General features: G+C 58.6%; 2 protein-coding genes across 10 annotated transcripts; both read right to left on the minus strand.

Moving 5' to 3' along the window:
* Positions 1 to 39: 39 nt before the first annotated feature.
* Positions 40 to 18,433, minus strand: KASH5 (KASH domain containing 5). 8 transcript variants are annotated; one of them, XR_007952475.1, is made up of 20 exons: positions 18,175 to 18,433; positions 16,262 to 16,370; positions 9,579 to 9,683; positions 8,918 to 9,104; positions 8,584 to 8,636; positions 8,098 to 8,149; positions 7,710 to 7,871; positions 7,279 to 7,396; positions 7,001 to 7,051; positions 5,787 to 5,864; positions 5,347 to 5,403; positions 5,025 to 5,084; positions 4,822 to 4,886; positions 4,603 to 4,690; positions 3,981 to 4,084; positions 3,569 to 3,627; positions 2,875 to 2,932; positions 627 to 691; positions 311 to 430; positions 40 to 227 (listed from the first exon to the last, which is right to left on the minus strand). XR_007952475.1 is itself a non-coding variant. In XM_051989781.1 (19 exons), the coding sequence occupies exons 2-19, from the start codon at positions 16,326 to 16,328 to the stop codon at positions 83 to 85; spliced, it is 1,635 nt and encodes a 544-aa protein (XP_051845741.1). In that variant the 5' UTR covers positions 16,329 to 16,370; positions 18,175 to 18,404; the 3' UTR covers positions 40 to 82. The 8 variants fall into 8 exon arrangements, 6 of the variants coding, with proteins under 6 accessions (XP_051845741.1, XP_051845739.1, XP_051845740.1 ...); XR_007952474.1 differs by having other exon boundaries at positions 311 to 433; positions 18,175 to 18,430; XM_051989781.1 differs by lacking the exon at positions 3,569 to 3,627 and having other exon boundaries at positions 18,175 to 18,404.
* A 1,578-nt stretch (positions 18,434 to 20,011) lies between these two features.
* Positions 20,012 to 22,998, minus strand: DKKL1 (dickkopf like acrosomal protein 1). Of its 2 annotated transcripts, XM_051989817.1 has the most exons (5): positions 22,786 to 22,998; positions 21,909 to 22,131; positions 21,239 to 21,379; positions 20,951 to 21,043; positions 20,012 to 20,421 (listed from the first exon to the last, which is right to left on the minus strand). In XM_051989817.1, exons 2-5 carry the CDS (start codon positions 22,116 to 22,118, stop codon positions 20,128 to 20,130), a joined length of 738 nt encoding a protein of 245 aa, XP_051845777.1. In that variant the 5' UTR covers positions 22,119 to 22,131; positions 22,786 to 22,998; the 3' UTR covers positions 20,012 to 20,127. The 2 variants fall into 2 exon arrangements, with proteins under 2 accessions (XP_051845777.1, XP_051845776.1); XM_051989816.1 differs by lacking the exon at positions 22,786 to 22,998 and having other exon boundaries at positions 21,909 to 22,408.
* Between the last annotated feature and the right edge of the window lie 2,042 nt (positions 22,999 to 25,040).

The following is a 25,040-nucleotide window of genomic DNA, read 5'->3' on the forward strand; positions in this document are numbered from 1 at the left end:
CTCAGTGCCGCCGCCCTCCCCCCAATAACAGCACTCCGGGACGGGGCATGGAGGGAGTTTATTGGATCAGAGACTTCGGGGCTCACACTGGTGGGGTCTGGAGGTAATGCAGCTGGAGTTGGGGCCAGGCCAGAGGCCTGGAGGAGACCAGGACCAGGAAAGAGAGCAGCAGCAGCAGGAACAGGAGGCCCAGGATGGGAGGCTGGGCCCCTGAAAAGCTGGGAGTCCTGGGGAAAAACAGACACAGCCAGAGGAAATAGGCTGGGGGCTGTCCTGCCCGCGCCCAGGCTGGAAGCCCAAAGGAGCCTACCTGTGTCTCGGGGCAGCCAAGGGGAGAGGGTAGATCTGTCCCCAGCCTGTCCTCCTCTCGGCCGAAACCAGTTGGCTCATTACAGGCTCCGAGGCCTGATGGACAGCGGGCTCGCTGGGGCTGCTGGGAGCAAAGGAAGCCGAGGGCACCCTCAGCACCCAGACAGGGAGCTGGCCCGCCGGCCATTTGGCCCGGGAGAGAGACAGAGAGAAGGCAGAGAGACACGTGGCCAGACCCAGAGGCCAGGTCTCGGCCCCGGCCAGCGCCCTCCCCACCAAAGCGGCCCAGCCTGCCCCCCACTGCTGGGCTTCCTCACCTCCCAGCATCAGGGCAGGTCCTATCGTCAGGCTGCGGTCCCCAGAGGGCGGTTGGGTGTCCGGCCTGAGGGAGCAAAGGGGCTGACCTGAGGTACAGCGTCTAAAGGGCCGCTCAGATGAGTCACCCTGGAGCCATCACCAGCCGGTCACAGCCAGGAGCCCCAAAGTAACTGGGGCAGTCACAGAGTTGTCATCTTCCACCAGGGCCCCCGGCTCCCACATCCAAAGCTTTTCTCTTGCCTTCAGTTCCCAGTTTTCAAGTCCTGAGCGTTCCCCCTCCAAGTCTCCTGCCTCCATTTCTTTTTCACCTCCACATGTCTGGCTTTCATGACCCTTCCCTCCCTGTTCCCATAGCCCCTTCCCTGCGACAGGCCCTAATCATCTTCCCCAGGTGTAGCCCCAAAAGGCTCCTTAGCTCTGCTCTCAGCAGATTTATTCTTTGCACTGGTAACTTGGGAGATGTGGGGTGCAAAGAACCTCAAAGCTAGAATCCATCTCCCTCCTTTAACAAGGAAATGGAGGCCAGAGATCACATGAAGGGGAGGCACTTGACGTGGGGATGCAGCCAAGAAGCACTGCCCCCAGACCCTTTTTCCCCTAAGCCGCATGACCGGTCCCAGCTCTCAGAATCCTATTCACAGGCTGACTAAAGCCCTAACGCCCACCGAGTCAGGTCACAGAGCTCGGCCCTCCCCCAATCCTGCAGGCTGCGGGCCATCAAAGCTCTCTCTGGGCCTGGGCTCCCCAATCTCTGGGCCTTGGATTCCCCAATCTCTGGAATTGGGCTCCCCAGTCTCTGGGCCTTGGATTCCCCAATCTCTGGGCTTGGGCTCCTCAGTCTCTGGGCCTGAGCTCCCCAATCTCTGGGCCTTGGATTCCCCAATCTCTGGGCCTGGGCTCCCCAATGTCTGGGCCTGGGCTCCCCAATGTCTGGGCCTGGGCTCCCCAATCTCTGGGCCTAAGCTCCCCAATCTCTGGGTCTGGGCTCCCCAATCTCTGGGCCTGGGCTCCCCAGTCTCTGGGCCTTGGATCCCCCAATCTCTGGAATTGGGCTCCCCAATCTCTGGGCCTTGGATTCCCCAGTCTCTGGGTCTGGGCTCCCCAATCTCTGGGCCTGGGCTCCCCAATCTCTGGGCCTGGGCTCCCCAATCTCTGGGCCTTTGCTCACACATCGCACTGTTCCCTGTGCTCAGAGCGCCTCCCTCTCCTCCCTGCCTGCCAAATGCCTTCCCACCAGTTCTTACAGATGGGGAAATGGAGGCACTGACTAGGGAATGGGCTTGGCCTGCAGATGCAGAGCTCTGCTCTTTCTGCCCCACACTGCTGTTTCCTTCAGGGCCCCATTTTGCTCTTCTGGTGGTCTTGTTGCCCCCCGGCCTCGCCTGTCCCTTCCGCCGCCCTCCCCACTCGCCCTCCGACGCACAAGTGCTGAAGGGAGGCTTGCCCTGACCCCTCCTGGAAGCTCCCCAGGGCAGGGATCGTGCCCATCTGGACTCTGCTTCTCCCCCAGCAGCCCCACTATGTCTTGTGGAAGCTGAGCCGGGGCCTCGCCCCACGTCTGCCAACCACAGCTAGCCCTGGGCCTGCCGCTGCCTTCCACAGCCGGGGACCCTTCCACCATCTCCTGTAACCTGGCTCTGCAGAAGGGGAAACTGAGGCTCCCACAAGGGAAAGCCCGGCATTCCCCACAAAGCAGGAGGGCCGGGAGCCAGCCTTCCGCAGCCTGTGGCGCTGGGCCCTTCCTCCGTGTGTCCAGGCCCTGCCGGGGGGCCGGGAGCGCTGGGGCTGCCCGCCTGCCTTCCACGGCCTGACACGGCCGGACGTACCCCAGGCTCCTGTGTGTGCGTGCGTGTCCGCGGGCTCCCCAGGGACCAGACTCGCCTCCCACAAGCCTCCAGGTTTCTTCAGGCTCATTAGAGGAATTGAGTGGCTTATTATGCAGCCCTCCGCAGTCAGGAGCTGGGCGTGTGTGTGTGTGTGCATGTATGTGTGTGCGTGCATGTGTGTGTGCATTGTGTGTGCGTGCGCATGTGTGTGCGCATGTATGTGTGTGCATGTGTGTGCGTGCATGTGTGTGCGTGTGCATGTGTGTGCATTGTGCTGCGTGTGTGTGCGTGCATGTGCATGTGTGTGAGTGCATGTGTACGCGTGTGTGCGTGTGTGTGTGCATGTGCTCGCGCGCTCCCGTGCACAAAAACGAGTCCATCTGTGCAGTCATTGGCAAGAGAAGGGCTGGGGCTTCCATACCGCATCTTGGGGCTTCGTCCCCGTCTCGTCGGCTCTTTGACCGTCCCTCTCGAGTGACCTGGGAGGAGGACTTAAGGTCAGCCCCTCGTTCCCTGCTGTCCCCAGCCTGACAGGCCCCTTTGCCTTTTGGGGCTCCCCAGGTTCATCCACCCCCTTTGCTGGCTATGGGCTCCAAGCCTCTGCGCCCCGGCCGGGAAAGCCCCCGGGCTCCCGGTTTTGGGGTCCCCCCGCCTCCCCGGCCCATGGGCCACCGTGTTCAGACCTTGGCGCCCGGCGCTCCCTCAGGGAGCGCGTGCCTCGTGCTGGGGGGAGGGTCACCTCTCTGGGACCCTCCGAGCCTATCTCAGCTGGCAGACAAGCCCAATTAGGCGCCAAGGCAGCAGCCTTATTAGGAGCAGCACAGGAAGGAAATGGGCCAGCGGGGAGCGCGAGGGAGGAGGGAAGCAGAAGGGATGTGGGGGAGGGAGGCCGGAGGCGGGCGGCCAGGCCAGGCTGGGAGCACAGGAAGTTGGGTTCCCCCGCCTCGGGGGGGCTCGGAGGGCTGGGGCCCTGACAGGAGGTGCCAAGGGGTAGGAGCTGGGCCCCCGGATGGGCTGGGCTGAGAGTGACCGCAGCCAGAGGGATTGTGCTGGCCGGGCTACGGCCTGGGGGGGAGAGGGGAAACTGAGGCAGGCGATGACGGCGGGGGGCGCACCAGGAATTTTCCTCCTCCCAGCTGCTGTGCGATTCATGTGACTTCTCTTGGCCTGTGTTCTGGGAAGGGAATGGGGCGGGCTGGGCGGCTCATCCTGCAGACCCCCTTCTGCTCTCCCTGCCCCCACCTCACAAAATCCCCCTCTCCCCCCATTCTCCCTCCGGGGAAGGGCTCCGGGCTCCAGGACCGCAGTTATTTTTAATTCCGATAATGATTTCAATGTAATCCGTTCCTTTCTCATGTTCACTATTTTTAAAATTTGAAATCATCGGGAGAAGGGACCCACGGGCTTTATCAGGTAACAGAGAACTACCAGCCCCCCATTCTAGGCACCCCAGAGGCCTAAGGCAGCACAGGAGGCGCCTCTATCAGACCCCGCGGCCCTCAGCCGAGCCCCGAAGCCCTCACTCACCGGCTCCTCGGTGGGGGCCCCCGCTCCTCCGGGGCCCTCCAGGGGCTCTCCCCAAGGCTGGGACCGCACAGAGGGTTGAGGAGGCTGGTCCCCAGCTCTTGTCTCTGAGAGAGAAGGAGGGAAGTGAGCAGGGCAGGGCCCCTCGCAGAGAATGAACACGTGGGATTGTGGGTGGGCTGCAGTGGGGCAGGACGCAAAGGGATGAGGTGACCTTGGGTGGGAAGTGGAGGGGGAGCTGGGGGAGGGGGAGTGCTTTGGGGAGAGGGCAGTGTGAGGAGACAGGTCCAGCTGGGGGACGGGATCGAGGCTCGAATCAGGACTGGGCCAGACTAGGGCAGGAGGCCCTGACAGGGCGAGGCCCCCGGGAGGGGCAGCAGCTGACTTACTAGCCCCCTCTGTCCTCCAGGAAGCCCCCCGAGCCCCAACCCCAGGGGAGGGAAGGGTGAGTCGGCTCTTCTTTGGAGCCCCTTGAGTCCTGTCTCTGAGGGCTTCTCAGAAGGGAAGGGGCCCCCTGCAGGTCAAGGGTCAGGCCCCCCTATTCCGCTTGGAGCTTAGGCAAAGAGCTGCGGCTGCTCTGGGCGACCCGGAGGAGTTAGAGCCCACCCCCGGCCCTGAGTCTCACCTGCCGAATGGCCTCGATCTCCACGCACAGCGACTGGGGGTGCAGCTTCATCCATCCGCCCATTAGCTCGTGGGGCCCTTCCTGAAACCTGAGCGGGCCATGGAGAAGTCTTTCCCGGGTCTTCCCTCCGGCCTTCCCTCACTTCCCGCGACCCCCGGTCACTCCCTGGGGGCTCCAGGCGATACGGCCCCCTCCCCAGCTGTCCCCTCCCTCACTCACCCCTCAGGCCCCTCCCGGCTCTGACTCAGCTGCTCCTCCAGGTGGGAGATCTTCTGCTTCAGCTCCTAGGGGCGAGGGAGTGTAAGCAGCCGGCCCTGTGTGTCCTCTCGGGCCCCCTCCTCTGTGGCCCCCCAGGGGTCCCCGAGCCTCCCTTCAGAGACGTCCCGTGGGAAGCGGGGCGCGGCCCAGGGCCTGGCACCCACCTGGATCGTGGCCCTATACTCCTCCAAGGCCTCGGTCAGATTTTCTGTCCGATTTGTCCGCTGGCAAACCCAGAAGCAGACCCAGAGTCACTGAGGGGGATTGGGGGGCGGGGTCCCTGGGTCCCTGAGTTAACGGGCAGGGGGAGACTGAACGAGGGCTCCTGGGGCGAGTGGCGCCCCGGCCTCCGGCCGTGCTGGGTGAGCCCAGGGACGGCCCCCGTCCCCCGGTCCTCGCCCCTCAGGGTGAGACTGAGCGGGAGGAGGAAGGGAGGGTGGCCCACCTGGCACGCTGACCCCCCCTCGCGTGTCCCCCGCCACTCACCTCGGAAAGGACATGGTCTCGATGGCAAATGAGGCTCTCATACTCACACAGCTGACGCTGCAGGGGGGGAGAGGGGCCAGTCCATCTGTTCATGCCTGAGCTGGACCTGGAGCTCCCAGGAGGTCAATTTGTTCTCCCCCCAGCCCAGCCCCGACGACAACCTCGCCTTCAACCTTCCCTAAGGGCCCCCCCCCCCGGGGTCTCAGCACCCTCGGTCCCTGGAGCGGAAACTTGGAGTCAGGAGACCCGGGGCCCAGTCCCAGAGCCGCCTCAGCAGCCGTGTGATCTTGGGCAAGCCTGCTCCCTTCTCCTGGCCTCAGTTTCTCCAGCCATCCAGAGCCCTGCCGATCACCAACATTCACTCCAAGCTCTCCCCTAGACCAGGGGACCTGAGGAGGTGGGGGCGGGCCCGGAGGCCCCCGGGGGGGCTGGGGCAGTACCCTCAAGGCCTCCTTCTCCACGACCAGCTCCTCGCTCCTCTTCTTCACGCCGTCCCTCTCGGCCAGCAGCTTCCCGTTCTGGCGGGACACAGGAGAGAGCAGGCGGGCTGCTCGGGCAGCGGCCCCGGAGAGGAGGGGGGCCCCGGGACGAAGGCCCGGCCCGGGCGTCCGGCCAGCTCCCCGCCGAGTCGCCTTCGTCAGCCGCCTCAGGCTGCCCGGTGAAGGGCAGGGCAAGGCCGGGGCGGCCCGGCTGCTGAGTCACGGCCGGCTCGGCTGCCAGGAGCAGGGCTGGGCCGGAGGCGCTCGGCTCTTCCTTCCCGCCCCGGTCTCATCCCCTCAGCCCTGCTCTGTCGGCCCCGAGGGGCCCGGGACGGCCCTCTGGGTCAGGCCGCAGGATCCCCGCCTTGGCTCCTGCTCCGGCCCGTGGCCCGGCCCCTCCCGGTCCCTCCAGGGTCTCTGTGTGACTCCATGGGCCATCCTGCCTGACCCTTGTGACCGCCAGAGACACAGAGGGGGACCGGGCCCGAGCGGGGGGCGACTGGGCTCCTGCTTTTCCCATTGCTCCGGCCCCTGTGGCTGGCAGTGATGGAGGCTTCCCGGGGGCTCTGGGCTAGCTCCCGGTGCAGAGATGACTGTTCGGTTAACTTGGGGCCAGAGCCCCTGGGTCCCGGCCTGGCCCTGCTTCTCATTCCTCCTGGCAGCTCCCCCTGCTCTGGGCCTGAATGTGCTCCCTGGCACAGCGCCAGGTTTAACCTGGAATACTGAAGTGCCCCGACCCGATGCCTGTCTAACACAAGCCTTTCCTTCCTTGGGCCTCAGCTCTGCCTCCTGCAAGCCCAAATTCTGGCTCCCAATGACCCCGAGAGTGGCTTCTCTCCTGCCCTGGGGGCCCCTGGGCACTGCAGGCCCCGGTTTGGGGCTGGGGTTGCCGCCTGCGCCCTTGTGGGTGATCTGGGCCCGCCTGGCGCTGCCCCCTTAGCCCAAACCGCCGGGGCAGTGCCGGGGCCATTCTGGGCAGCCTCTCAGAGCTGGGGGCAGCGGCTCCCGCCTCAGCGGCGGGCAAAGCCCGGAAGCGGCGCTCGGCTGTCCGGCCTTTGAAAGGGAGCGGGAGCATTCATCGTGCAGACGGGGGGTGATGAGGGCTGCTCTCCCCGGGAAGCTCCTGCTGCTCCCTGAGCCCCTGCCCACAGCCCGCCCTCACCTCCCAGGCCTACCTCCTCCTGCAGCGTCTCCACCTCAGCCACCAGCTGCTGCTGTTCTCTCTCCTGCCCCAGGATCACAAGGGAAAACCGAAGCCCTCAGTGGGGGCCCGGGGCCTGCCTCCCCTCCCGTGCCAGGCTGGAGGAGCCACAAGGAGCCGGGCCGGTCTGTGGCAGCGAGACCTCCCCGAGAGCCTTGGCCGAAGTCTCGGGGGGCTCTGTGCCAGCAGGTGAGGGTGGGGCCGAGGGAAGAATGGGCCGGGGGCAAGGGGGACTGGCCGGGACCCGCTCACCGTCTGCCGGGCCTGGGCCACAAGGCTGCGATTCTTCTCCTCCAGGCTTTTGGCCAAACTCTTCATGTCTTCTAGTTCCTCATCCACTGCCTTGGCAAACTGCAAAGCCTGCTGGGAACTGAGTCAGGACAGAAGAGAGAGGGCGGACTCTACTGGGTGCTAATGGGGACCCTGGGTCAGAGACAACGTGGAAAGGGGATCCTGGGCCCAGAGTTCACATTCGAGGCACTGGGAGAGGTCAGAAGAGGTGGTTAGGGGAGGCAAGGACCCCCAGGCAAGTGTGGATGGGGGAAGCACGGGGGTGGGAGCGACCCCAGGAAGAGGTCAGAAGCGGGGGCCTCGGAGCTTCCTGGGGGGAGGGTCTCGAAGGGCAGCTCGGGGTCCCAGGGGGACGGGGAAGGTCCCGGGCCGGGGGGCGTGACGCGGGGCACCTGCGCAGCTGCTTTCGCAGGGAGGCCAGCTCCTCCCCGAGGCGGGCGGCCCCCTCATCGGCCGTCTCCACGCTCCTCTGCAGCTTGGCGTTCTCACCGGCTAGCCGGCGATTGCTGAGTTCCAGCTCCTCCAGGTTGCTGAGCAGCTCGGCTGTGGCCGGCCTGCAGGGCGAGGGAGGGTCAGCTGGGTGGCCCCGGCTCCCCCTGATTAAGGAGGCCCCCCCTCTGCTGTCCCCTTCTGCCTTCCTCTCCCCCGGGCCTTTCCCCAAGAGCCAAGGGCCTCCTGCCCGAGCTTACTGGTGCAGGTGCTCTCCCCTGGCTTCCCGGGGCCCAGGGGCTGGGCACAGGAAGGGCTAAGGGTCCCCGGGCCCCTCCCAGGCCTACTTACAGCTCCGGCCCCGGCTCCTCGTCTCCATAGCTCTCCAGCTGGGCCGGGATTCCTACGTCAACATGGACACACAACGGCCAGGAGGCCGTGAGCCGTGATGGACGCGGTCCGTGAGACCCTCTGCCCGCCACGGTCAAGGAGCCAGGCCCTCCCCGGGGACAGCCTGAGCCCCTCCCCCATCACAGGACCGCAGGAAGGAACATTAGGGGTCATCCGAAGAGGAAGGCGAACGGGCGGAGGGAGGAGGAGGCCTGGCTTGGCTCAGAGTGGGCAGCAGGCAAAGGGGCCGAAGGCGCTCATCCCATCGGGAAGGGTAAAGCCGGGGAAGGGAGAGCCTGCAGGGCCCGGAAGGGATGGGGACGGCAGAGCGGACCGGCACTTTGGAGGGCATCCACTGGCATGGGGGGGAGGGCCCCGGGCTCCCTGGGAAGTCCCCCCGCTGCCTGACCCTGGGCCGGCCTGCTTCAGGCTATAAATAGCCCTTACCAGATGGCAGGAGGCTGGGTTCCACGGCTGCCTCCTCCTCCAGTTCTAATCCCCTGCAGCAGAGGGAGGAAGCTCAGAAAGCCTGCAGGCCCAGCCCTCCGAGCTAGCAGCGGGAGGAAAGCCCAGCCAGAGGAGGGGGCCCAGCAGGGCGGAGCGCAGGCCAGATGGCCAGAGCCCACTCGGGCCCGTTGGAAAGCACGAGGGGAGGTGGGGGAGACAAGGAGGATGGATGGCCAGGGACCGCCTCCCACCCCCACACCGGGCTCCCACAGGGCATCTGGGCTCACTCCCGGGGTTAGGGCCCAGGGGCCAGAGAAGGAGAGGGGACACCCACGGCCCCAGCTGGCAGGTGGCGATCCAGTCCTGCATGATGCTGAAGAAGGTGGCTCGGTTTACAATGGCGGTGGGGCCCTCCCCGCTGGGGTCCAGGGCCTGGGCCAAGCTGCACAGGTCACTGTCCTGGGGACTGCGCCCCGTCACTGCTTCGAGATAGGCCAGAACCTGCCCCACAGCCACCACACCTGCAGATGGCAGGGAGGAGATTGGGCTAAGTCCAGGCTGGCCCTCCCCCGGGTTCTCCCAGGCTCCTGTGGGCCAGTTCTAAGGATTCTCAGGGCATCCCCTTCTCCAAGACATCTGGCCTTCACCTGCCCCCACCCCAGTGCTCTGTGCTCCCAGAGACCCCCAATCCACCCTGTTCCCTCATCCAGGTCAGTCCCTCGGCCGGGTCGGTCCCTCGGCCGGGTCGGTCCCTCGGCCAGGTCAGTCCCTTGGTTGGGTCAGTCCCTCGGCCAGGTCAGTCCCTCGGTTGGGTCGGTCCATTGGCCAGGTCAGTCCCTCGGCCGGGTCAGTCTCTTGGCCAGGTCAGTCCCTCGGCCGGGTCAGTCCCTTGGCCAGGTTGGCTGCTATGCACTAGAGTTCCACCTTTGGCCCCCTAAGTCACAAGGTTCTCAGGCCTTCTCCTCCCCAGGATTTCCCAGTGCCCGCCTCCTCACCTTTCTTTTCCGAGTCACAAGCTTCAAACGTGGAATTGAGCACCTGCTCCTCCAGGCTGAGTGTGGCCCCAAGCCCCCAGTCCTCAGGCTGATCCCAAAGCACTACTAGGGAGAGAAGAGACGGGAAGGGCAAAGGGGGAGCTGGTTAGATCCCAGTCACCAAGCCTTCTGCGGGCACCAGTCTTTCCCTCCCTCCCATTTGCTCCAACAGATCTACCCTCTGTCTCTTCAATGTCTCCCAGCCCTGGCTGCCTCCAAACATGCCCTTGTCTCCTTCAGCCCCACAAACCTTCACTCGATCCCTGAGAAGTCCCGTCCCACCCCTGGCCCTCTTTTTGTGGCTCCACTCCTTGGAAAGGCCACTTAGGATCTGTCTCCACTTCCTTCCCTTTCACTCTTTCAAATTCTCCTCATTACTAAAGTAATTGCCTTTTCTGGTTGCTTTCTCCTCTTGACTTCTGCCGCCTCGGACACTTCCTCATTCTCTCCTAGATTTTTATCTTGGAGAGAAAACTCTCTCCTCTCTCGGGTGTCCCTGGGGTCTGCCTCTCAGGGTCTCTGCCTCCCACCCTCTCACCCTGCTCTTTTCCTCCTTCTCTACTCCTTTTCAGTCTCCTCTGCTCAATCCTCTTGCTCATCTCACCCTCTCGCCACAGGTGTCCCTCGGGGTCTGTCCCGGGCCCACTTCCATCCTCACTTGTGATCTCACTGGCTCCCAAAGATTTGACTACTGCTGAATCTCACACCTACTCACAGGGCTCTAACTTCTCCGCTGACTTCCAGACTTACCTCTCCGGCTGCCTTCTGGACTCTCCAATGGGATGGCCCATAACCTCTTAGTGTGGCCCCAAAAGTACTCGTTATATTTTCCCCAGAGCTCCGCCTTTTCTAACCTCACTCTTGAGGTTACACCATATCCTCCCGGTCCCCAAAGTTCGCTCCAACACGCTGCTCTCTCACCTCCCCCCCAGTCAGTCCCTCACCAGATTTCACTCTCACGACACCCCTCTTTCCCATCTTTTTCCCTCTTTGGTCCTGGCCCTGTCTCTGATGTAAGCCCCATCACCTTATCCTGGACCAGGCAGGTTGATCTCCCTGCTTCAGATGTCTCCCCAGCCCAGGCAACCTTACACTCGACTTCCAAATGGATCTTCCAAAGAAGGAGGACTGTGACCGTGTTCTCCCCCACCAATAACTCCAGCTGCTCCCTCTCCAGGGTCACAATCCCTCCTAACCTGCCCTCCTGCCCTTCCTGTCGAAGACTTTCCTCCTTTCCGTGTACTTTAGGATCCAGCGACCCCCTTGCTGGTCCTGCCACAAGAGCCTCCATCTCCTTCCTTCTGCTGTTTCCCTTGGTGATCCTCCATGCTTGGAAGTCTCCCTCCTCCTCTCCGCCAGGCTTCCCTGAGGCCCCACTCAATCCTAGGAAGCATTTCCCAATCCTCCATTCTAGGAGTCATTCAATTTTCTCCAAGATGTCCAGTGTATCGCTCTCCCATTAGACTGTGAGTTCCTGAAAAATGGACTAGTTTTCCATGTTCTTTGTATCCCTAGAATTTAGTGCAGTGCCTGGCACATAGTAGGCACTGAATAAATGTCTGTTGACTGACTGCATGAGATCAGACCAAGCTATTCTTCAGACACAAACACTTAGGTTTCCTTGAAAATATGGGCTAGTGGAACGACTGGAGGGACTGGGAGTGGGGAGTACTGATAAATTATTGTCCCTCGAGAAAGGGTGAGGGAAGAAAGGGAGAATAGAGGAGGGGGCTAACTCGCAAGGTCTTTTTAATTCCAGTCTCCTCTCTCTCTTGCATAGCCAACAGGACCCTTGAAGATCTCTATGATAGGCAGAGAGGTGGGCTGAGCAGGAGCACAGAATACTGGGAGGAAGGAGCCTGGAGTCCCAAGCGGCAAGAACAATCCAATAACTGTCGGGAAGCTACATCGATCCCTGGCGGAACTGTCTCCGGCTGTCTGACCCCAGCCCCCGACCTGAACCTCTCCTTATCCCATCCAGCTGCTCTGCTCCGTCCAGACGTCATCAACTCAGAAATTAAAGCAGGCAGGCAGGGGGAGGGATCCTTGGAGTGGAGCCAAGGTCTCTCCTATCTTTGGGCACATCTTCCCTGATTCTGATAGGACAATATTCACACCTTCGCCTATGTGTGTCCACATCTCCCACCCTGGAGTCTATCTCCTTCCTGTGCGTGTCTTTGTGCTTTATTCCTAAATCATCCATCAGTTGTACATCTGGCCTTCAGAGACCCACTTCCTGAGACCTTTTCCCTCTCCTTGCCCATACCTCGCACCTTTCGGACACTCTGTCTCGGTCCACACAATTGTGCCCATTTCCTTATCGTCCCCGTCTCTCCATCTGTCTCACATGGCTCTGCCCTCATCTGCCATGTCTGACTCCCTTCTCTGTGCTCATCCTGGCCCCGCTGCACCCATCTCTGCCTCTCCCCCAGCTCTCTCCTCCACCTGTCTTTCCTGTTTCTCTCCTACAAAACAAACCTTTCAATCTTTGTCTCTCACTTATGACTGTCTTTACCCACCCCATCCTCTCATCTGTCTCTGTGCACACTCAGAATCACAGAAAATTACAATTGGAGCTCAGCAAGTTAGGCCGAGCAGAGGACAAGGACAGCCTTCATTTTTGTCCTTCTGTCCTTAGTGACTAGAACAGTGTCCACTATACCTCTAATGAGGGGGCACCCACTACTTCCAGACGTGGCCCATTCCATATTTGGGTAGCTCAAATCGTTGGGAAATGTTCCCTAAGATTAAACCTAAGCCCGAGTCTCAGTAACTTCCATTTATTCTTACTAGTTTTGCCCTCTGTGGCTACCCTCAAGGCTAATTATTCCTTTAATGGCTATTTGGTGCCCTGTAATTCTTTTACAGGTTAACCATCTCTGGTGCCTTCACAAAACAGTTCTCTCTTATACTAGCGTTGCTCCTGATAAATGAACAGAACAAGATGCTCCAGATGTAGTACAGCTGGGATGGGGGCCATGGGATCACCATTTCCCTAGACCCGGACACTGTGCTTTTCAAGGGACCTGAAGATCCCATTCACTTTTGTGGCTGTCATCACAGGAATTCTTATTGAAAATGGGGCTTTCTCCAAGCCCCGGATCTTCTGCAGGTGAACCTCTGTGGAGCTTCGTCTTCCATCTCGCAAACTTGCTCACTTTCTGACCTTGATCCGACATTATCCCTGCATAATTCCCAGCTGGCATGACTTCTGGGATCTTGGTTTGACACTCTGGATCACCCTTTCCTGCAGTGGGCGTCCCGGAGAGCCTCATGGAGACTCTTCCGATTGGTCTGGTGACTCCTCAGGCCCCTTTTTGAGTGCTAGGTTGGAGGAGAAAACCTGATCTCCAATTCCAGCTCTGTGGCTTCTGTGTGCGTGGGCAAGCCTTGGTTGGGGGTGGGGGTGGATTAGGTAATCTGTAAGATATCTTCCAGTTTTAAATCAGTGACTATTATTCATGTCTGTCTTCTTCACCGCTGTACCCCAAGGCTCTTCTCCCACCCTAACTCTCTTCTCTTTTCTGTGCTTTCTCACTTGGTGACATCATCTTTCATGGGTTTAATTCTAGCAGATGACTCCCTGAGCTGTGTATGAGAACTGTCTCCAATTACTCGGCTTTGGCTGCACGGGGTGTCTGGTAGGCACTGAAGATGCAACACGTGCAAAACAGACCTCCTTCCCCCAAACCCAGCCCTCTTCCCAGCTGCCCTATTTTTACTGAAAGCATCACCATCCTTCCAGTCACCCAGGTTCCCAACCTTGGAGTCCCTCTCAGCTCTTTCTTCTCTCACTCCCACATAACCAATCAATCGCAAATGTTTCTCCCATCTTTGCAGCATTTTTCCCATCTGTGCCTTCCTCTATCACACAGCCCCCACCCTCCTTCAGGCCTCAGCCTCTCTTGCCAAGACTTTCTCCTTAGTCTCCTAATTGATCTCTCCCACTTCAAGTCTCTCCCTCTTCAGTCTCTATTCTACACAGCGGCCAAAGATATCTTCCTAATATGCAGGTCGCTCCTGCACTAAACAAATTCCAAAGGCTATTTATTGCCTTTAGGATCAAATATCACAGGGTCATGGAATTGGAGATTTGGAAGAGCCAGCTCAGCTTGGATGCTGGTGAGTGCACGTAAACTCTTTGTTTTGCTTTTAAAGCCGTCACCAGCCAGCTTCAACCTACCTTTCCAATCCTGCTATATATAATTTATGTACAACAGGGAACTCTGAGGTCCAGAAAAACCAGGCTTCTCGGTGTTCCTCACATAAAACCTTCCATTTCTAGTCTCAGTGCCTTTGAACTGTCCGGAACCCACGTCTTCATTTCTCTCTTAAAATCCCATATTGGGAAGGTACAGTGAATAGAGCATCACTTCTTGAAGGCAGGAAGATCTGAGTTCAAATCTAGCCTCACTTACTACCTGCATGACCTGAGCAAGTCACTTAACCCCAATTGCCTCCAAAAAAATTTAAATCCTATTCTCTTCAAAATTCAATCCAAGCCAGTATCTTCTATGGGAAACTTCACTTCTCTGATCATTCCACATCTGCTAATTTGTATATTTATATGTGTACACGGCGTCTCCGCCTCCCACCAAACGAAGTTCCACGAGGATGGTGACTTTTTTTATTTTTGTATCCAAAGCACTTAGCCATTGTGTCTGGTACAGAGCAAGTACTGAATAAAGCTTTTCGATTTTCATCCACTGTGTTTGCAGCTTTTCCCAACTTTGTTTCATCTGCAAATCTAATAGTCATTTATGTCTTTAGCCAAGTCATTAATAAAAATGTTCTCTAGAATAACTCATGCCTGTTGTCTGGGAGTGTTCTGAAAACCTTGCAGTCCGGGACAGTCTAGCCCACATCTCTTCATGTAATCAGGGGCATGAAAGACTGTAATCTTAGTGAATTTCTTCGCTGTATTCCTCAAATTTACTTAGGATAACTTGGTCAAAGGAGGAAATAAGAATAAGCCTGGCATGAAATATTCTTGAGCAGGCCATGAAGCTCTGTCACCACTGCTTCCTGTTCAGTACATTTAACAAATCCTTCAATAAGAGATTATAGAATCTGGACAGGAGTTAAAGTCAAGCTCACTGGCCATTTTCTGCCTGTGTTGGGAATGGGGATGCTTGCCCTTCTCCGGTCCCCTCCATCCGGCCTGGGAGCCAGCATTCATGTTTATTGTACATGTGGTTCTTGTGGCATTCTGGGATAGTGCTTGTCTGCACCAGTGACTTGGAATTCACTCATCAAAGGCTACTCGGCATTCTCGCCATCTCCTTTTCTTAGCTTGGATTTCAATAGACTATTAGCCAATTTTGCATGTCAAGATTTTCTCTTTCACGGGGCAAATAGAACAAAAAGTTTAAAAATGGAGAAACTTCCCCACACACAGCCCAGCCCCCTTTTCGTGCATTATCAGTATTGCGATGAGCAGTGACCTCCCTCCTTCCTCGCTCCTCCGCTAGGCAGAAAGCCCTTCTCCTCTGCTCCCTCTCAAACAATTTTGTCTCCATCTTTGGTGTTTCCTCTGCATCTCCAGAATTTCCTCCTGGGAGCCAGCCTGGGCCATCCTTGGAGCCATTTTTGATCTACCCTTTCCAATCCGGAGCGCCAGCCCCTAGCTCGCTTTCTCCGCTATCACAAATTCTGAGATGGCACAGGGACTTGCCCGGCCCCTCCCCAAGACCGCTGGGATTTCTGCTCCACTTTGGGAGGGTCGCTTCCAGGACAACCCTTCCTTTCTGCTCCCACTTTGCCACTTGGCAGAGAGACTTCCTGAGCCATTAACCCTCTTCTCCGGGTATGGAGGGCCGGGAAGGACTCCCCAGAACGCAGCCCAAGGTTTGGGGGTGCCCCCTGAGGGCCCAGGCTTGCTGATGCCCAGGCTAGTTCTCGGTCTGAGCGGTGCCCTCCTGCTAGAGGCTGAGAGGGGTCACCCACGGACAGTCACCTCTCTTCCTCCATGAAGGAACACCAAGGCCGGGCCGGGACCCAGCCCGGGACACTCTAAGTCTTCCCCACTGAAGCTTTCCGGGGTCCCCCTGCGGTCTCCCCACCAGCAATGTGGCCTTCCACCTTGGGGCCCACCCCCAGGATGCTGCCCTGACACACACGCCAGCTCTCGGCTGGCAGCTGAACCCCACAAAATCCCTTGCCTTGGCTCACTCCCCAGATTCATCCCTTAAGGACGTCTTCCTGAGACTCATTAGAGGCCATTTCTTCTGAATTTACATGCCAGGCAACTGAGGCCAAGAGAAGGTAACCTCTCACCTAAGAGTAAAAACGTTTCATTTTTCTGGGAAGGGAATCGGGTCCAATGGAGTGAAGGTTTGGGCCCAAGGTGAAGGCTCCGAAGGGGGGCCCCCAGGCTGGGGCCATCCCCCCTGCCTTGAAGGGCCCTGCCCCAGGCCTTTGCCTTACCTGTGCCCGCTGCAGTGCCTGGCTCCCTGCCAGGCTCCTCTTTATCACCGGGCCCACCTTGTCTTGTCCTCCCTAGAAGGGTCCTCACTGGGGGCTGCTTCCTTCCCTCACTCTCCCTTTATTTGCTCTCTAGGGCCCAGCCCCACCCCCCCAGTAAGCTGCCTCTCCCCACCAGTTCGTGCCTACCCAGTCCCCCATAGAAGGGCTTAGTTACCCACTTTCTGGCGTAGGGCTGGCGGGTCTGGGGGTTTGGCTGTGGGCCCCCTGGCTCTGCCTGACGTCCATGGAGGCCAAGGGGGGCCGGCTCAGGCGGTGGCTGCTGTTTCCCTGTAAGCAGAGAGAGGACTGAGGCCTGAGCCGGCCCCGCCTGCCCCCCAACATTTTAATTACTGAGCCTAGATCCTTATCCAGAGCCTGTTCCCCTTCTCCCCCGATGCCCTGGGGCCTGGGTTGGGCTGCCTCACGGGGGCCACAGAGGCCTTTTACCCACAGGATTGGGGGTTCAGCTCCCCAGGACCTCCCTGAAGGATCTGGAGCCTGAGGGGGGCAGCTCTCAGAGTCTTTGGGACGTTCAGCAGCATTTTGGGCCATTTCTGACAAAGTTTGCCATTGGGGTCCTCTCTCTGACCAGCTCTGCCTGACAAGATTGGCTGCAGGGCTTTACCAACACTATTGGGGTCCTTTACAACAGGGCTAGCAGTCTCTCTGACAAGCTTGGGAGTCCTTACAGGTTTGGGAGGCCCTTTCTCACAGGGTTTGGGGGATCCTTTCTCACAGGGTTTAGGGGTCCTTTCTCACAGGGTTTGGGGACCTTCTCTGACAAGCTTGGGAGTCCTTACAGGTTTGGGAGGCCCTTTCTCACAGGGTTTTGGGGGTCCTTTCTCACAGGGTTTAGGGGTCCTTTCTCACAGGGCTTTTGGGGACCCTTTCTGACAAGGAGTCCTGAGAGGTTGGGCGGCCCTTTCTCACAGGGTTTTTGGGGATCCTTTCTCACAGTGTTTGGGGACCCTCTCTGACAAACTTGGGAGTCCTCCCTGACAGGTTTGGGTAGCTCTTTCACACAGGGTTTGGGGTTCCTTTCTCACAGGGTTTGGGGAGCCCTTTCTCACAGGGTTTGGGGAGCCCTTTCTCACAGGGTTTGGGGAGCCCTTTCTCACAGGGTTTAGGGGTCCTTTCTCACAGGGCTTTTGGGGACCCTTTCTGACAAGGAGTCCTGAGAGGTTGGGCGGCCCTTTCTCACAGGGTTTTTGGGGATCCTTTCTCACAGGGTTTGGGGACCCTCTCTGACAAACTTGGGAGTCCTCCCTGACAGGTTTGGGTAGCTCTTTCACACAGGGTTTGGGGTTCCTTTCTCACAGGGTTTGGGGAGCCCTTTCTCACAGGGTTTGGGGACCCTTTCTCACAGGGTTTAGGGGTCCTTTCTCACAGGGCTTTTGGGGACCCTTTCTGACAAGGAGTCCTGAGAGGTTGGGCGGCCCTTTCTCACAGGGTTTTTGGGGATCCTTTCTCACAGGGTTTTGGGGTTCCTTTCTCACAGTGTTTGGGGACCCTCTCTGACAAACTTGGGAGTCCTCCCTGACAGGTTTGGGTAGCTCTTTCACACAGGGTTTGGGGTTCCTTTCTCACAGGGTTTTGGGGGTCCTTTCTCACAGGTTTAGGGGTCCTTTCTCACAGGGTTTTGGGGGTCCTTTCTCACAGGATTTTAGGGGTCCTTTCTCACAGGGTTTGGGGGTCCTTTCTCACAGGGTTTGGGGGTCCTTTCTCACAGGATTTTAGGGGTCCTTTCTCACAGGGTTTTTGGGGGTCCTTTCTCACAGGGTTTTTGGGGCCCTTTCTCACAGGATTTGGGGAGCCCTTTCTCACAGGGTTTGGGGGTCCTTTCTCACAGGGTTTGGGGGATCCTTTCTCACAGGGTTTAGGGGTCCTTTCTCACAGGATTTGGGGGATCCTTTCTCACAGGGTTTTTTGGGGTCCTTTCTCACAGGGTTTGGGGGTTCCTCTCTGACAACCTTGGGAGTTCTGACAGATTTGGGGGACCCTTTCTCAGTGTTTGGGGGGCTTTTCTCAAAGGGTTTGTTTCTCCCAGGGTTTGGGGGGTCCTTTCTCACAGGGTTTGGGGGCACTTTCTCACAGATTTGGGGCTCCCTCTCTCCCGGGAGGTCTTAGGGTACCCGGCTCCCCTTCTCTCTGACAGTCACGGTGAAGAGCTCGCCCCTTGAAGTTTGGGCTTCGACAACTGGCGGGAAGCCGGGGGCCGGTGCCGGGCGCCGCGCCTTTTCCCGCCAGAATCAGCAGGCCTAGGGCGTAGAAGCGGCGGCCGTCGTGGGTACGCATGCGCCTTGCGTTCACTGTGGCCCTGCCCCTCGGGCGCCCCGCTCTCGAGGCAGGGCGCAGGCGCCGGACTAGAACAACCGTTGCCAAGGTATGCGCATGCGTCGCGGCCAAAGTTTCGCGTCTGCGCAGAGACCCTCCTCCCTCCCGGTCCTATTCCGGGGCGGGCGAGCGCTGAGCTGGGCGGTTTGCGGCAGTCCCTTTCATCACCCCTTCCCTCCCCCTCCCCCTCCCTCCAGCCGGGTCTTGGTGGGCCCCAGCCTTTCCAGGGATGCTTTAGAACGCGCCAGGGAGAGTCGGGGGAGGCTTGACTGCTACGCTCAGCCGCCCCCGAAGCAGGAGCAGCGGCCCCTCCCTCCAGGAGGTGGGGGCGGGGGGCTCCCTACTCTTGGGTACCCACGTTGCCCGGGGTCCTCCATGGAAAACCCAAGCGTTGAATAAAAGTCGCCACCACGCCCCCTTTAGCGAAGAGCTCAGGCACTCCCGATCTCCCCCGGGCGTCCTGGCTTTTCCCGATTCAGCCCAGATTGCCTCCGTAAGCCGCCCACTCCTCTCTGCAGCTCCCCAGAACGCCCGGGGGGAGCAGCTCCGTCCGCCGCCTTCTGCTCCCCGAGCCGCACGAGCTGGGGAAGGAAGCTGGGGTGCAGGGTGGGAGCGGTCCCGGGACGCCGAGCGCGCGCCCTCCGGAGCTCCCACAGGGCTGCCGGCGCCCCCCCCCCCCCCCCGGGACGTGGAGAGGCTCGCTTATGCCCCGCCCCCCAAACGGAGCGATGGAGAGTCCGCTTGGGGGCACCGAACCTCCGACTGCCGGGAGAGGCGCGCCCAGTGCCTCCAGGGCGCGGTTAAGCTTTCCATCTCTCCGGACAGCTGTGTTCTATTTTAGCCAACGGCTGAGCGAGGCAATTGTCCGCGGAAGAGCGGACCAGCTTGGCCCGGCACGGATCGGGAACGCGGGGGCGGGGCCCGCGGGAGGCCGCCGGCGGGGGCGGGGGGAGCTGCGGGAGCTAGCCGTGAGCAGCACCTGGCGGCCCAGCCTGTTCGGGCGCTCCCAACAGCCGCTCCCGGCCACCCCACCCCCGGCAGGCGGCAAACTCGTTCTGGGAAGGGACAAGAGGCTCCCAGCCTGGCTGTGCTGGAGCCGTGGCAGCTGGCCCACGGAAGATCCTCTCAAGATTCCGTGTCTACGGGGCTCCCTTTTGCAAGATTGGCAAAACGCTTTTCCAGTTCGGTGACAGGGCACGTTTGGGAGAGACGCAGGGAAGGCAGGGGCCAGTCAGGGCTGAAAAACAAATGCCTTTTCCTCCTTTTGGCTCCTTTGGGTTACAACTTTCTAACCCTGAATCTATGGGGGGGAACGAATTTCCCATCAACACCAGACACAAACAAAAAACCAGGCTCTTAGAAAGGGGCCTCTCTGACTGGTGGTTTAAAGCCTGTGGCTCTTCTGGCATGACACCGGTACCAACGAGGAAACAAGCAGAAAGCACTGGGGGGAGGTGGAAGCCAAGTCTCCATTCCTAAGCCCAGAGCTTTCTTTCCTGGTCTGCAGTGAGCCCGGGGAGAGACGCGGCACAGAGAAGCCACAAAGGAAAGCCTTGCGCAGTCAGAGCCTGGCCGCAGATGAAGCCTCGATGCCATTTTCATTGAGGACAGAACTTTATTTATTTCCAAGGGGACTGAGGGACTGATGCAAGCATCCTCACCTCTCATCTCTGCTACTGCCCTCAGCCTGCCTCTCTGCCAACCCCGGGGCCTACAGCTGCCGGGGGGGCCTCAGGAGGTAGAGGAAATGGGCCCGGCGAGGCGCAGAGCGAAGGCGCAAGGGGACCTCCTCGTGGGCTCCCTCCCGAAGCCCATCCCGGATAGCCTGAAGCCGATGACGTTTCTCACTGAGCCAGCGGCTTCCAGCCCTGCTCTCGCCCCGGGCCAACTGATGGGGCAGCCTGACAATCCAGAAGGACACTTTGGGCTGGGTATCGCCGTGGAAGCCGCTCAGTCCAGTGCTAGGGAGAGTCTGGGATGGCTCATTCTCTTCGTCCTCGGGCACCTAGAATCACAGAACCACAAGGTCTCTGACTTCAAAGGGACTTCTCTACCTGAGCAGGAATCCTCCAAGACATCATCCTGAAAAATGGACACTGAGCCTTTGGCTGGAGACTTCCTGGCGCGGTGAACTCACTACCTTTGTGGCTAACTCTTAACTTCCTCCTTCCCTGTCCCCTTCTCCTGTCACCGACTGCTCCTGGGCCCACCAGCCAGCAGCATTCATGGCGAGAGGGCCCACGTTTCTTGGAAGCCTTGGCCTTGGACTTGATCTCGCTTCACTCTTCCACAGGAAGAGGTCCCCTGTCCCTTTCCCTCCTGCCTCACTCCATTTCTTTCCGGCTCATCCCGGCTTACAGAAGCAAGGACAAAGGGGAAGAGCAGCAGGAACTTGTTTCTTGGTCTTGCTCTCCTGTGCTCAAAGGCAGCGGTTCAGTCCCCCCCAATCCCCGAGCCCCCGGCCCCCTTTCATCCTCTTAATCCTTGGAAGGGTCCAACACTGAAATGTACTGGGCAATAGAAATGTCTCTGACCTTCCAGTCATCCTCCACATTCCCTTCTGAAGGCTCAATTGCAGCCACCACCTTCTCTGAAATCATTACATCTCCGGTCCGATTATCCGTCACCTGTGTGGGTACGTGTAGAGTATTGGGGGACAGCAGAATGAACCCCACTCCCGGCACCGTCGAGTTTCTTTCTCAGCTGTTGCCGGTATTGGGGATGCGGCAAAGACAGAATCCAACAGATTTGGGCCAGAGATGGTTGGCTGACTAGAGGCAGGGACATGGAACTGGGAGGCTGAGAAGGTCAAGGAGGCTGACCTTGTCTATCTGGTGGTGGCTGTAGACAGTGCTGTTACCCAAGTGGCGTTGTTTCTGGTCCTCATTATGGTAATTGGCTGGGAGGCTTCTAAAATCCACCGAAGGTGACATGAGGCTGTCCACACCCTGAAGCAGATCCTCCTGAGAGAGCCCCGGTCAAGCGGAAAGGAAGCCGGAAAGCCAACGGTGGGGAGGAAGGGAATCCAGAAAGGAATATGGGGAAGGGGTGTAAGCCACTCAATCCCTCATGAGCTCCTCCTCCCATGCTCCCTCTTCCAAACTCCGGCCTTTCTGCCGCCTCCCTACCCAGTCCTTCCTGTCTTCCCCCTCTCTCTATTTCTGAGCCTCAGGCCCTCGCTCCTCCCATCTCTATCTCCCTTCCCTACCGGCCCCAGTCTCCTTTGTATCATCGTTAAGTTTCTCCTGACCAAGTCATTTTTGTTCTGTGCCCCCTCTTCTCGCCTCCCACTTTTCGTCCTCCAGCCCCCATCGCTTTCCCTCATCCCTGCCTCATGATTTTGCCCAGCATCCCTCCAGACCCATGCCTTTGTCCTCCTGCTCCCCCGTCCCACCCTTCCCTCGGTTTCGGACCCTGTCAGAGCCGGCGCTTGTCGCCCGGCTGGCCGCTGGGCCGGGCTCTGTCCCCCTGCCGGCGGCCCCCAAGGCTCACCCGAAGCAGGAGGCGGTTGAGGCTGCGGAGGAGGCTGTGGATACCCAGCAGGCCCATGGAACCCAGCTCCGGGCCCTCGGAAGCGTCGGGACCCCCGGGGGCGTGGCTGTGTCCGTGGATACGCTCCGGGACGGAGACGGGAGCAGCTCGGTCCTCGGGGGTAGCTGCCAGGAGCAGGAGCAGCAGCAGCAGCGGGGGCTGCGGCCACATGGCGGGGCGGGGCCTGAGCGTGGGACAGGGGCGGAGGTCAGAAGCCCCGCCTCCGCAAGCAGGCCCCCGCCCCTCCCCAGGCGAGACCCCTTCTCTTTCCCAACCGCGTATGTCTCCGGGGCCTCGGCCCCTCAAGTGCGAGCGGCCACACAGAGGCGGGCTGCCGACCGGGAGAACTGCCGCGTCCCGCACAACCGCTCCGGCCCGTGCCGCGCCTCGGGCCCCTCCCCGCCCCGGGGGTCTCAGAGAACTTGCTGCAGGGGACCCCGCGCTGGGCGCGAGATCTCGATCCCCCACCAGGGCTCGGCTCTGGGCTCTGTCGGGGGTTGGGGGGCGTCCTAAACAACGATGGAGCCCGATCGGACCGGAGCAGGCCCGGGCCGGCCCTTTAACATCAGGCCCTCCCGAATCTAGGCGCTCCCGCGTCCTCCTAACCCAAGGGCGCCCACCGGCCTCCCGGCCTCCAATCCAGAGCCTCCTAGAGCCAGATCCTCCAAGACCACCTCCCTGTGCCGCCCCCGCCAGGACCCAAGCTCCCCGGCCGCTGGTCCCGTTGCACCGAAGCCCAGTCCCTTTAGAGACCCAAGGATTGTGTCCAGCGGTCCGGACTCCCAGCTAGCCCCCCTGGGAGGAACTCGGAGGCCCTGGTCCGTTCCTCTCTCCGTACCCTGTCACCTCCTGGCTCCGCTTTCTCAAGGACCCAGTCGGCCTGTCCCCCCAGGCCCTTGTCTCTCTCAGACCGGGTCTCCTTGCGCAGGTGCCGAAGACCGCTGACTGTGTGCTGAGGGCGCGAGGGAATGGGCACTGCCCCCACCCCACTGAACTGAGGTCACAAGAGGCCCCGGCTGTCACAGAGAAGGCTGGAACGCCCCCCACCCTTCATTCCTAAAAGGGCCCCCACCACTCAGAGAGCGGCTAACTCTTTTCTGATCCTGGAAGGATGCTGTGCCTGAGAGACAGCTTACACAAAGGGGTAGAGAGCCCGAGTCAGGAAGACCTCGAGTCCCAAAGCTGACCCCCACACATCCTGACTGTGTGACCCTGAACAAGTCATTTACCTCTCAGTACTCTAGAACAGGGTTTTTTAAGCTTTTTTTCCCCAAGTTTTTGCTGACTCCCGGTATGCAGGTATAAAAAAATAGGTATATACATCAAACATTACTGATTATAAGATCCCATGTGAGGTGCAGAATCACTCTTTAATAAGAAGCTGGGCTCTAGAGGACTGTAGAACCTCACTTTAAGGTACTGGGATTTAGACAACTCTAGAACCGTATTTAAGATGCTGGGATTTTGGATGACTCTAGAACCTTGTTTTAAGCTGGGCTCTAGATGACTTTAGAACCTGGCTTCTCTAGGAAGCTGGTATCTAGAGGACTCTAGAACCCAACTTCTCTAGGAAGCTGGTATCTATATAACTAGAACCTCACTTCTCTAAAAAGCTGGGATTTAGACAACTCTGGGACCTCACTTTAAGAAGCTGGGATTTAGATGGTTCTAGAACCTCACTTCTCTCTCTTTTTTTTTAAATAACTTTTTATTGACAGAACACATGCCAGGGTCATTTTTTACAGCATTATCCCTTGCACTCACTTCTGTTCCGATTTTTCCCCTCCCTCCCTCCACCCCTTCCCCCAGATGGCAAGCAGTCCTTTACATGTTAAATAGGTCACAGTATATCCTAGATACAATATACGTGTGCAGAACCGAACAGTTCTCTTGTTGCACAGGGAGAATTGGATTCAGAAGGTAGAAATAACCCGGGAAGAAAAACAAAAATGCAAGCAGTTTATATTCATTTCCCAGTGTTTTTTCTCTGGGTGTAGCTGCTTCTGTCCATCTTTGATCAATTAAAGCTCTCTTTATCGAAGAGATCCACTTCCATCAGAATACATCCTCAAACAGTATCGTTGTTGAGGTATATAATGATCTCCTGGTAGAACCTCGCTTCTCTAAGAAGCTGGGATCTAGATGACTCTGGGATCTCACTTGAAGAAGCTCTCAGTTGCAGGGGAGATTTTCACCTGCATGAGTTTTTTTCTCACCTGAGGGTTCCCTATACCAATAGGACCACCCACTCAGGCCCTAGCCCTATTTGTCCTGAGTGCCTTGTAGACAGTAGGAACTTCCTGTTTACTGTGACTTGACGGGCACCGACTTCTCCAAAGTAGGCACAATGTGACATCCTTTGTCCCCCAAATTCCAGTTCTGGAAAGGACCTCAGGGGCCTTCGATTGAACCCAGATTTGAAGTCGGATCTTTACAACACACCTGACAACGGCTGATCTTGCAGCCTGACCATCTCTCTCCCTCCTCCCCCCCAGCTTTTCTCAATAGTTTTTAATTTTCCAAATACATGCAAAGATAGTTTTCCACATACGTTTGAGACTTTGTGTTGCAATTTTTTCTCCCTCCATTGCTCTTCCCCTTCCCTATGATAGCAAGTGATCTGATACAGGTTAAATATATGCAGTCCTTTAAATATATTTCCTCATTTGTCACGCTGTGCAAGACCAAGGGGGGAGGGAAACACAAGGAAACAAACAAAAAGGTGAAAATACCATGCTTCCATCCACATTCAGACTCCCTATTTCCCATCTCAAGCCTGTTGGAATTGCCTTGAATCACCACCTCATTGTTGAGAAGAGCCAAGTCCATCTCAACTGATAATCACATCATCTTATTACTGTGGACAATGATCTCCTGGTTCTGCTCACTCCCCTCAGCATCAGTTCCTGTAAGTCTCTCCAGGCCTCTCCGAAATCATCCTGCTGGTCATTCCTCATGGAACAATCCTATTCCATTACCTTCCTATCCCATAACTCATTCAGCCATTCCCCGATTGCTGGGCAGCCACTCAGTTTGCAGTTGCTTGCCACTACAAAAAAACATTTTTTGCACTTATGGGTCTTTTCCCCTCTT

This window comes from Antechinus flavipes, chromosome 3 (assembly GCF_016432865.1).
Source record: "Antechinus flavipes isolate AdamAnt ecotype Samford, QLD, Australia chromosome 3, AdamAnt_v2, whole genome shotgun sequence".
In the NCBI taxonomy this organism is placed as follows: Eukaryota; Metazoa; Chordata; class Mammalia; order Dasyuromorphia; family Dasyuridae; genus Antechinus; species Antechinus flavipes.

What these genes read in the sequence shown, in the direction of transcription:
- DKKL1 (XM_051989817.1), bottom strand. Translation starts at nt 22,118, where the DNA reads ATGTGGCCGCAGCCCCCGCTGCTGCTGCTGCTCCTGCTCCTGGCAGCT. An exon ending in TCAACCGCCTCCTGCTTCGG is followed by an intron (nt 21,380 to 21,908) that starts GTGAGCCTTGGG and finishes GGGCTCTCTCAG; the next exon opens with GAGGATCTGCTTCAGGGTGT. An exon ending in GCCACCACCAGATAGACAAG is followed by an intron (nt 21,044 to 21,238) that starts GTCAGCCTCCTT and finishes GTACCCACACAG; the next exon opens with GTGACGGATAATCGGACCGG.
- KASH5 (XM_051989779.1), bottom strand. Translation starts at nt 16,328, where the DNA reads ATGGACGTCAGGCAGAGCCAGGGGGCCCACAGCCAAACCCCCAGACCC. An exon ending in TTGTGACTCGGAAAAGAAAG is followed by an intron (nt 9,105 to 9,578) that starts GTGAGGAGGCGG and finishes TGCCATCTGCAG; the next exon opens with GTGTGGTGGCTGTGGGGCAG. An exon ending in GGACGAAGCCCCAAGATGCG is followed by an intron (nt 692 to 2,874) that starts GTATGGAAGCCC and finishes TTGCTCCCTCAG; the next exon opens with GCCGGACACCCAACCGCCCT.